The sequence below is a fragment of the Stegodyphus dumicola genome, chromosome 10 (assembly GCF_044657685.1).
Source record: "Stegodyphus dumicola isolate Sdum_Otavi_A_Nest chromosome 10, ASM4465768v1".
In the NCBI taxonomy this organism is placed as follows: domain Eukaryota; kingdom Metazoa; phylum Arthropoda; class Arachnida; order Araneae; family Eresidae; genus Stegodyphus; species Stegodyphus dumicola.
Genome location: NC_140777.1, coordinates 15,395,965 through 15,408,208, shown reverse-complemented (window position 1 = coordinate 15,408,208; position 12,244 = coordinate 15,395,965). Strand labels below are relative to the sequence as shown.

General features: G+C 34.9%; 1 protein-coding gene across 6 annotated transcripts in view; it reads left to right on the top strand.

Annotated features, from left to right (window-relative positions):
- Positions 1–12,244, top strand: part of LOC118182924 (sushi, von Willebrand factor type A, EGF and pentraxin domain-containing protein 1-like) — a 205,281-nt gene that overhangs the window by 167,666 nt on the left and 25,371 nt on the right. For 3 of the 6 annotated variants that reach the window (XM_085824664.1, XM_085824661.1, XM_085824660.1), the window contains 2 exons: positions 3,347–3,514; positions 7,145–7,312. The exons of 1 other annotated variant lie outside the window; for it this stretch is intronic. In XM_085824664.1, coding sequence (XP_085680790.1) covers positions 3,347–3,514; positions 7,145–7,312 — 336 coding nt within the window. The remainder of the gene's footprint in view (positions 1–3,346; positions 3,515–7,144; positions 7,313–12,244) is intronic. 2 more of the 6 variants (XM_085824663.1, XM_085824662.1) reach the window with 2 other exon arrangements.

Genomic DNA, 12,244 nt, shown 5'->3' with positions numbered 1-12,244 from the left:
CTAATAAAATAAGGCAATTCAATATTAACAGGAAGTAATAATCTGGTATCACTAGTATTATGTTCAGTGATGAACTAATGAAATAAAAATACGCACGATTATTCGATCTCGGTCAGTGCCTCCAAAATAATTAAGACTGTGATGCTTCTTTGGCGATATGAAGCAATTCCAATGATGGAACACAGCAATAACTTTTATTTAACACTCAAAAATGGCGACATACAAAAAAAAAAAAAAAAAAAAAAAAAAAAAAAACCATATTCTAACATTTAAAAATAAATTACATTCTTCGTGCGACAGTCGTACGAGGCACTCGAGTCTGGTTTCAAATATTGCCATTCACAAATACCTTAATGTTCATCTATTTAAATTATTTAAACTACAAGATTTTAATATTATTTAAATCTGTTACAAAGAATAACGATCGACGTTCTACGTAGAGCTGTCTTCATCATACCTGCACGATGTTGCGTTCCAGCATGCAAATCCAATTACGATGGCACTAATGAATATGTATCAGTATTCAAATTTCCAAAAGATACAGTAAAACGGGATTTATGGATCAAAAAAATTCCAAGGAAAAATTTTATTTCAAGTGATCGCAGATGAATTCAATGTGAAAAACATTTCGAAAAGATGATATTATTCGCTATGATTATTTACCAACAAACGAAGGTACTTTTATTCAGATGTGTAGAGGGCATCCTAAATTAAATAACGATGCTTACCCATGCATTTTTTCTGGTTGTCCAAAATACTTATCTGAAAGTCCAACCTCAGAGGATGAGCAGAGAGGAAAAAAGAGCTAAGATGGAGAAGCATATTTTTAATGAATTTTTGAGAAAGGACAAAATACCATCATTTGAGGATTTTTCTTCTATGTTACCAAATAAATTAAATATTTCAGATATTTAATATTATTTTACACATTACATATCTGATGCAAATGTCCGGGAAAAAAAATCACAGGCTATGTGATCGTACGCAAAACGCGTGCGCTTCACTCGAGACTACCATAAAAGGAAGGACGAAGACGCAATTAAAGACATTCGCTGCAAGTACATGTGAAATCTTTCGTGAAATATGGCTAGAAGAAATCATCTGGATGACTTCACGAGTGGAAGAATGATCGGAAAGCTGGAGGAGGGGCGTAGTGTGACCAGTGTGGCTGAAGATTTCGAAGTCAACAAAAGTGTCATTTCGTGGGCTTGGAAAGCGCTCGAAACCATAGGTACAGCTATTAGAAAGGCTGGTGGTGGCAGCTCCAGGACAACAACTGCAGCAGATAACCGATATATCGTCCTACAGGGAAAAAGAGCCCCAAATCAGTCAGCAAGCTCCACAGCTCAGCAACTGTGTACAGCAACCGGCGACAATTGTCGTGATTTACTGTGTCTAGACACCTTCATAAAGATGGCCTATTCTCCCGCCGTCCTGAACGCTGCATTCTTTTGAAATATGGCCATCGGCGCCACCGTTTAGAGTGGTGCAAGGAGCGCAAAAACCAGGCATCTCATCAATGGAGTCGTGTCCTCCTTACGAATGAGAGTCGTTTTAGTGCCCCAAGCGATTCTCAACCCCAACTTATTTGGAGAGAGGTAAGGACACTGTTTAATCTCAGTAACATCATGGAAAGAGACCATTACGGTGTCCTGGAGATCTCGTTTGGAGAGGCATTATACTGAACGGGCGGCTCCACGTTTTCGACAGAAGTTCTGTAACCGGAGATCGCTATTGTCAGGAGGTGATCCTTCCTTATGTGCGTCTGTTCCGAGGTGCAATTGGACCAGACTTCGTTTTTATGGATGACAATGCACGGCAATACCGAACTCCTGCTGTTTAGAAGCTACTGAAAAGTGAAGATATCATTCGAATGGATTGGCCAGCGTACTCCCCTGATTTAAATCCCATAAAACATGTATGGGATACTTTGGGGAGACACTTTGAGGCACGATTACATCCTCCGGGGAACACCCAACAACTGAAACAGATGCTGATTGAAGAATGGGCACTCTGACCTCAAGATCTGTTGGACAATGTGGTGCTGAGTGTGGGGAGACGGTGAGAAGCAACCATTGCAGTCAGGGGAGGGCATATCCCATACTAAGGAACATCTGCTTGTTGTTCTTCTCTTATACAGACAATCATGTGTGACGATACTATGAGTTCAATAAAGCCTGTTTTTGTTTAATTTTATACTGTATGTATTGTATTCATTTTTGCGGAATTATGCTTTCGTCATCGTTTAAATACAAAATGCTGTCTCTTATTTCTAAATTTCATGTCTGTCAGATGATATCTCGTGGATTTATGTCAAAAAGAACACCTGTTGCTTAAGTTTTGCACACCAGTGTATTACGAACCCGTGCGTACGCAACAATATAATGATATTCTTTTGGAGTTCTGGTTTTACAGAAACTTCTGGCCTAAGAGTCTTTAAAAAGTGTTTACCAATAAAGGAAGAATTCAGTAGCTTCGGATATTATCTTAAAACTCTAAAATTGAAAGATTTAGAGCCTGGAAGATATAATCTGATCTTATTGAGAAAGCTTCAAACTAAATATTCAAACTAAATACATGTGTAAAAAATTGAAGTAGATGATGGGGGAAGAAGAGTATTTTCTTAATAAACGTCGTGGAAAACTTTAGGATAATGCAATTAAAAAATTTATAAAGGAAATTACGTATTCAACTAAAGGGTATGATAGATGGAGGATATTCCTACGACTTGGAAAATTTTAAAATATGCGGTTCTTTACAAAATGTATATTATTTTTGGAAAATGTAATACGTGGTCATGATCCTATGAAGCTGTATTTTTCGTTTTTTAGTTTCAATTGATATTTTTGGGGTATAGCAATATTTAAAAATTATCCTGTCTTTTATATAAATATTTTAATCTTTTTTTTTTTAATTTTTTAAAAATTTATTTTTCAGTTTCATTTGATTTTTTTTTTTAATTTTCGGGGTATGCTTAGAACTACACTGCTTTTATAAATATTTTAAACTTTCTTTCGCACTTCTTTATTGTTCTTATATAAAAATGAAATAAAATTTAGTATTAAATTTTGAGACTGTCTTAAAATGGTTATAAAAATAGGCGAAATGTTTATAATGAGCAGCATATGTCCCATATGCAATAGGAAATACGCATTCGACATAATTTTTTATTTTAATGCAATTAAAACCACAATTATGAAGGATTTGCTGTGTGTCCTATAGTTCCTATAGTATGGACATATGCTGTGTCCTATAGTATGGACATATGCTGTGTCTTATAGTACGGACATATGCATAGTAAATTTCCATGGCATGTATACTAGGTTATCTCTTTACGTCTTTACAGATATCACATGCCCTGAATTCGAAGAGTTTGAAGAAATGGTAATAGAATATTCCAAGGAGCAGAAAATTGGAAGCGTAGCCACATTTTTTTGCGGTAGCGGCGATGCATCTGGAACCTCAAAATGCCTAGAAACTGGGGTTTGGTCAGCCCAGATGCCATCTTGCTCAAGTATGTTTCGCTTTGATGAAAAGATTTTTTGCTTGTTTAAAATACTTTATTTGAATTCTAAGTTTAGGAGACAAAGTTTCAATTTGTGTTTTCTTTACGCTGTATTTCACTGGATCTCGACAAAGACTTTTTTTTAATGCCCGGAAGCTCTATTTAATAGTCATTAGACTTGCGCCACTACAGGGCCGAAAGTCTCTGGAAGCACCTAATAGGTGGCCACTGTTGCCTCCTATGAAGGGAACGGACAGTTACAACCATGCTCGTCTTGTGCTTGACAAATCAGACAACTGCTTGTGGCAATGAAGGTTAAGTAACAGCCAAATTCAGTATTAAAAACTAAGTCTAGGAGCCAAAGGCTACACACCTGATTTCACGCGAAGTTGGCTCAGAAACTTCTCACCGGCATCACAATTTAAATGTCGGCAACTGTAATGCAAAGCCGAAAAATGCAGTCTTATGTAAGCTAGCGAAACATAGTAACGTAGTTTCGAGAAGCCAAAACACGCTCTGTCTTACAATCCAATAACTCCGGCTTAAATACTCCAAACCTAATTTGCATTCCAATAGAAAGAACGGCAGATAGAAGTGACAGTAAATTTTTAAATGAAAAAAAAAAAAAAAAAAAAAAAAAACTGAAATGTTTCAGATTTTAAATTACGTCCAAAGGGGCGTTTTTTTAACGTTTTGAGTGTTACCTTTATTTATTAAATATCATGTTCTTTGCACTTAAACCATAAAATTCAGTTCAAGAGCAATATCGCAAAATAATGTTAAATTAAGCATATCTTTAGAATTTCCGATATACACAGTCTCGCGAGCTGGAGATAAAAGTATTTTTTTTTATATATAACGTTGCCATTTCTCGCTTTTAAAGCATTGAGTTTGTAAATCAAAAATTCGTTAAAGTTTTACAAAATATAAAATCTATAATAAAACAAATTCCAAATTTGGGATTTCAGATGCCCATATTCGCAGTAGGATTTCGTCATTCAAAATTCGATGGCTCTATGTACCATTGTTTTATCACAATGCGAGAAATAGACAATCATTTATGCAGATTTTTCATTATTTAATTTCTTCAAATATAATGCAGGACTCTAACATTTTGTGGCAACAGTTTGAAAAGTGAACCGACGTTTATGAGTCCGACGCAAAATCGCAAAACGAAAACAATAGTCCTTCAGGGACAAAGCCCCTTTGGACTAATAACCGGCTAGATTAACATAATATAATATTACAAACGTTTGAAAAAAATATTTTTATTTCAAATTTTCAGGATTTACACTTTAGGAAAAAGGTTTGATTTTGGTTTGGTTTATTATGGTAAAGCAGAGCAGACTAGGGCTAGCTAGCTGTCTTAGTTGAGGGAAGCCTTTCTGAAGGAATTTCTAAGGAAAGTTAGCTCGTATACACGTTACACATGGGGAAAAAACACGAAAAATGCAGACGCAGTCAGTCCGTTTGCCTGGATTTGAACCCAGGTCGGAACTATCAGTGCTCAGAGATTTTACTGGCGGCCGCTGGTGGGTTCATTAGGATAAAGGACACTAAAAGGTAAATTTCCCAAAATGTTTCCCATTTGAGTAATTTACGGAAGTCTCAACTCGAAGATTTCGATAACTCACTTGCTTTGAATTATTGAAATCGAATGTATCCCAAACCATCGCTGTTATCCACTCTTCTATAGTTTTCAGTCGATCTATGTAGACCTTAACATAGCTCAATAAGAAGATGGCAGAGCTATAAGCCGAAACGGTTGTACGAAGCTTTCACCACACGCGGGCGCAGATTGACAGTTTATAATCATATTAATTTTTATTCATAATTATGAATAAGTAAAAAAATAGTTTAAAAAATCTTATATAGCCAGCACATGACCTCCTGTTAATTCTGTTTTAAACAGGAACGAGCTGTAAGTAAAGTGCTACTTTCGGTTGACCCTTTTTAAACAAAACTTAATTTATTGCTCCAATAAACAGACAGGTTAGTCATACGAAATATTCGATTATATTTTATTAGGTATAACTGGAGATATGTAAAAAAATGCTTTAATATATAACAACATAAGCAAATATTTGATAGAGCATTTCTTTTTATTGAACATTACATTTTATCGGGCAGTTGAATAATATATAAATTAATTAGTATTTTTATTAAAGAAAATAAAGTATTTAATATACAGGGTGATTATAATTAAATTTCCACTTATGAATATAAATGGTCATAAAAGAAAAACTACTGGACCAAATGTTATCAAACTTGGTAATCGTGTAAAGGAGAAGAAATGTGTTTAATCATTTCTGAAAGGTGTTACAAAAACACTACCACCATTTTTCGAAAGCAAGTTAATTCGTAATACTGCATTCTCAACAGCAGCTCTTAACAAAACAGGAGGAATGTTACGGACGTGTCAGTGTATCTCAGCTTTCAATTCCGTCAAATTGTTTAGATTATTGTTTAGATTATCACCATACACAGTGCTGCTGTAAGCCAAATACAAGCCAAAGCGATTTTGCATAACCCCACAAACAGTTTCGTTTTAGAAACAATTAAAAACGTTTTAAACCGATATCTTCATGGCTTAGAGTCGGAAAACATGGAAAACGTCGTGCTATATATACACACACGCAGACCTACTTTCTTGCAAAAATAGCGCAAACGTTTAATAGGGATCGCAATTCGTGCTCATTCAGTGAAAATTCACTATTGAAATTTTGGACAGAAAGCATTACCTCTCTCACTTAGGTATATAGGTCGGCAAAAGGTAATTTATAAATAATAATAATAATATATAAATTAATTAGTATTTTTATTAAAGAAAATAAAGTATTTAATATACAGGGTGATTATAATTAAATTTCCACTTATGAATATAAATGGTCATAAAAGAAAAACTACTGGACCAAATGTTATCAAACTTGGTAATCGTGTAAAGGAGGAGAATTGTGTTTAATCATTTCTGAAAGGTGTTACAAAAAACACCTTTCAGAAATGATTACCACCATTTTTCGACAGCAAGTTAAATCGTAATACTGCATTCTCAACAGCAGCTCTTAACAAAACAGGAGAAATGTTACTGACGTGTCAGTGTATCTCAGCTTTCAATTCCGTCAAATTGTTTAGATTATTGTTTAGATTATCACCATACACTGCTGCTGTAAGCCAAATACAAGCCAAAGCGATTTTGCATAACCCCACAAACAGTTTCGTTTTAGAAACAATTAAAAACGTTTTAAACCGATATCTTCATGGCTTAGAGTCGGAAAACATGGAAAACGTCGTGCTACATATACACACACGCAGACATACTTTCTTGCAAAAATGGTGCAAACGTTTTATAGTGATCGCAATTCGTGCTCATTCAGTGAAAATTCACTATTGAAATTTTGGACAGAAAGCATTACCTCTCTCACTTAGGTATATAGGTCGGCAAAAGGTAAAAATAAATGAAATGTTTTATTAAAAAAATTCAAAAGTTACTCTTAAATCTAGAGTTAAACAATTTTCAAGTATATTCGCTAAACATATTTTTTTTTTTTTTTTTCATATAAGTTTCTTTTCTTCCACTTGGAATCGGTTTACTTTCCATGTCTACATGTATACTTAAGTCATGTATTTGCGTCTTTATAGAAATCAGGTGCCCTGCGTTTAAAGAGTCCGAAGATATGTTAATAGAATATACCGCTGAGCAGAGACCCGGTAGCGTAGCCACATTCTTTTGCGGGAAAGGCGATGTATATGGAACATCCAAATGCCTAGAAACTGGTGATTGGTCAGCTTCGATGCCATCTTGTTCAAGTATGTTTTTTTGTTGCCGATTTAAAATATGTAATTTAATTCTAGGCTTAGAAAACAAATTTTCGAGTCGAGTCTTGTTTAATGGATGTTTCACACGATCTCGACAAAGAAAAAAAAATTGAGCAAATTCTTTTATTTCAAATTTTCAGAATTTGAACAACAGTACAAAGAAATCCAAAACACGTATTTCTAAGAATGTTTGTCATTTGAGGAAGCTACTTTAAGGATGTCTCTGGTGGACGTTCTCCGATTAAACTGTTTCAGCTGTGTTAGTGAAACCTACTCTATAACACGTGATACCGCTGTTATCGCTTATTATCAGTCCTCATGTATGGTATTTTATTCATCTGTGTAGACTGCACCTTCAACACACTCCCATAAGAAGTCAAATGGGAATACGTCAGGATTGTAAGGGGTTTAAGCAAGTCCTTCACAGAAGTGATTCGGGAAGTCATTAGAATGAGCAAAACCGCTCCTTTAATGGATCAGATCGGAACTATTCGGTTATTGAAGTAAATAAGCTCTATAATTAAGACACAATAACACACCGAATAAATACTAATTCAGAAGTCAAACAACAAAAAGGGAGGGTGCATTAAGATGTGGAGGGTGCATTAAGATGTCTAGAAACCAGACTTCGCGAATTTCAGTTCTCTTGCATCGAAATTGATGAGCTATTTTCTCTCACTCAACTCTGTTTGAAACAAACACATTTTTTTTTTTTTTTCAAAATAAATATTACAAGCAAACTGAGGGATTAGCCATGGGAAGCCCCCTCAGTCCCATCAAGGCTGATATCTACATGCATTATTATGAATCAAAATTGTTTGAAACTTTAAACTTCCCGGCATGGTTCCGCTACGTAGACGATACTTTTACTCTGTTTGAAGGTAATAAAGATGATTTAAATAGAGTTCTTTCAACAATGAATTCTATTGATCCTGCTATTCAGTTCACTTTTGAACTTGAGACTTGCAATTCTCTTCCGTTTCTCGACATTCTGGTCACACGTAACACATCCAACTTCAGTACTACGGTTTACCGTAAACCTTCATCGGTTTGCCTTCCACCACACTTTAAATCATGTCATCCGACTAAACAAAAGTTAGCTTCATTTTATTCCTATGTTTTCCGTGCTCTTCAAGTTTGCTCCTCCAAACTAGCCCTTGATGAAGAACTAAAGTATTTAAAAGCAATAGGTATTGACAGGGGCTTTCCACCCAACATTATTAATCAAGCAGTTAAAAAATTCTCATCTCAACACACTAAAAGGCACAATCTTGTTTTAGGAGATTATAGAAATTCTGTTGTCATTCCCTTCTTTCCATCAATTAGCTATAAAGTTGCACATATTTTGCAGAAATTTAACTTTCGGGTTGTTTATTCTCCCATCAATAAAATTCCGAGTTCCATACTCAAGGACCCCATTCCGGATATGAATTCCTGGGGTATTTATAGGATTCCTTGCCAGTGTGGTTTAATTTACATTGGCCAAACTAAGAGAGCCTTAAAATTTCGCGTCAAGGAACATGAGGCATATGTTAGAAAAAAGGAAACACAGAAGTCTTCTGTTGCTCAACATTGTTGATCCGAAAACCACACTTTCAGTTTTTCTGCTGCCAAAATTATTCAAAAAACATCTTCCATTGGAGAACTGGATTTTCTAGAGGCATTTCACATTCATAAAAATCTTTCTATTCTAGTTAACGATCCTAATTCCAATCCAAATTTGCCTTCGGCCTTTAAAGAAAATATGTTTTAGTTCTGGTTTTACCAACAGATGGCGCCACTTGCTTATTCTTGTCCAGGCTTTCTTATCTTATCTAATCATTATTTCCTATCTTGTTCATTTGCGGTTTTGCAGCTGAAGATAATGGTTCGGTAAAACCATCGAAACTAGTCCTGTGAAAATATTGTAAATATAACGCTGATTTTTGTTGTTTGACTTCTGAAGTAAATAAGCTCTTTTTTACAATTCACGGCTCACTAACAATAACTTTCATGAGTGCGCTCGTAACAGGAGTATATCAAGAGCGGTTAGCGGAAAAGCAGAAAGAATCGAACAAGGAGTGGGATCGGTGAAACCAACTCAATCAAACCGTTCATTCCCTAGACTGATTTCTTTCGAATGTACTTTTGAAATTCCCTAAGAACACCTTTCTACATAGAACAAACAGTAAAATTCTGGGATAAAAAAAATGCTCAAAAAGTTGAAAAATAATGCAAACGTAACTCACTTTTGTTAAAGATTATACTATTTTATTACAATAATTGATATTTTGTTGCTACTATTAACACAGTGTAAAAATTAATTTTTAGACCAGAGGCAGATTCCACAGAAAGGAAATTGTCTGCTGACAATACCAGCATTTTCCTTTTTTGTCTAATTTGACGAAATGACGCCAAATATCGTTCGAGGTTCTTCTTTGCGGTGGAGTCGACATTTTGTTCTGAGACCTTGAAAAGATACAGTGGTGGCCAAAATTGTGAACACTTTTGGAAATTTTTGTTTTTGATTTTTGTATGCTTATAGAAAACGTTACGTTTCACAAAATGCAAACCTGTATATATCATTTTAAAGGGAATTTATTACTGAATTCAATACAAAACACAAAATTCAATTATTTGCAATACAAAAAAGTTAAACGATAATAGTTATCGATATACATTAGATAGTGATGATTGCAGTGAGTTATCAGTACTTAGTAGGGTACCCTTTGTTTTTGATTACAGCTTCACATCGACGTTTCATTGAGCTGACAAGAGTTTTAAGCTCTTCTTTCGTTATTACATGATGCCAGGAAACAATTATAGCCTCTATTAGTTCCCTTTTATTTGATGGGCGCCTCATTCGGACAAGAGTTTTCAAACAGTGCCACAAATTTTCGATAGGATTGAGGTCAGGACTGTTTCCTGGCCATGACAACAATTTAATGCTCTTTGTACGAAACTACTCTTTCGATATTTTGGCCGTGTGGCAAGGAGCTGAATCCTGCTGAAAAATAAGCGAAGCATTGTTGAGAAAGAGATCTCTGATGGAAGGTAGAAGTTTTGGTTCTAGAACAGTGTCAATGTATTTTCTGGCATTCAGTGTCCCATCGATGACATGAAGGCGACCAATACCATCTGCTGACATGCATGACCAAATCATAACACTAAGTGGGTTCTTCACAGTTGCTTGAATGCAGTCACGATGTAGCTCTTCTCCTATTCTACGTCTTACATATTTTCGGCCATCACTACCGAATAACGATATCTTAGTTTCGTCACTCCATATAACTTGTGACCATTGATCATCTGTCCAATTAATGTGTTTCTTTGCCCACTGTAGTCTTTTTTTCGTTGCTGAAAATTAAGATAAGTCTTTTTTCGTGGAATTCTACCTCTCAGTCCAACATCTGTTAATCTTCTCCTGATTGTTCCTGAACTGACAGAAACACCAGCATCATTCAGATCACTTCTGATGGCCGCTGATGACATTTTTTTATCTTGGAGACATAGAAAAGATCATCTAAAAGATCTCTGATTTTATTATCAAAAGACTTGAGCTGTTCGTCTTTGATTTGTAACTGAACTAAAAGGCTTTATTCATCTACTTCTATATGTTGTTTCAGACATACGATTTTCTATTTTTGATATTAATTTCATTACCTGTCCTCTATGGTAGATACGTTGCTTCTTAAGTCTATCTAACTCTTTAGCCATTATAATAACAATAATACAATAAAAACAATTCTATACTGCCGAACGAAACCGTAAACAAACTACTACTACACAATGCAATTTCACTTAAATTCTTCGAAACCCAGACTATTATCAACAAACTTTCTAACTAAATACTATTACTTACCCTACCTTCGAAGTGTTCCAAGTATTCACGAAACGAGATATCAATTTTACACCAGGTGGTTCATACATTTTCCCGGCTTATGCACCAATATGTCCAAAATGTAGTCCGAATAAGCAATTAAACACAATTATTTTTGGCTCTTTGTGAACTGTTAAAGAACTACCACTGCGCTGAATCGCTGATCATTCGATTAGTAAAGTGAATCGGTTCTTTGAATCAGAATCGGAGCAGATCTCCCAACTTTAGAAGCTATGTCCAGGACGGCATTTGTTGAATGTGATGTCTCCAGGCTCTTGACCATTTCCTGGGGGGGGGGGTTCGACAGGTCTCTGATCTTGGATCCATTATTCGTAGTAAGCATTAGGAATAACTTCGTTCTCAACAATTCTATGTAGCATTCTAGCATTAAAAGGGCGTTTTCCTTCCATACTTTGGGAAATTTATCGGGTCTCTGGCAACAAAGATAAAATTTTTGTCTAAATCAAAATTGTCGTTGATTGAATAGCAAGAAAAACGTTCGAATGAAATTATCCCATTTTTGAGCAAAGAAATTTCGAAAAAAAATTCCGTAAATAAATTTTCTTTGATATCCTGCGGAAAAGCGCCGACTTTGGGCGGTATGAGTTCTGCCCTTTGACGAGCTATTTAAATAACCATTAAAACATATTTCGATAAAATACCTTTCCGTTAGAACTACCGACTTTCCGAATAAAACTAGGAGATTTCTTGATATTTCATTACATCATCCGGTTTTTAATTTACCTGAATTTAGACCATCCCTGTTAAATGTAGAAGGGATGGTCTAAATTCAGGTAAATGCATTTCTGTGAACTAAAAATTAATTTTAAATTTAATACGCGTGAACACCAAAAGAATATTTTATTAATATGAAAATTTTTGCATGCGTAATATATTTCATAACCTTTCTCTAAACTTTCTTTGTTTGTGTTTTTAGAGAAGTAAAATATATATTTATATGATCTTCCAATTGAGATGAAAACGCAAAATTTCAGAGTATCTTAGTAATATGCATGTAAATAAATATAAAAGTTCAGTTTGTTTAGCTATATAAAAAACAAATA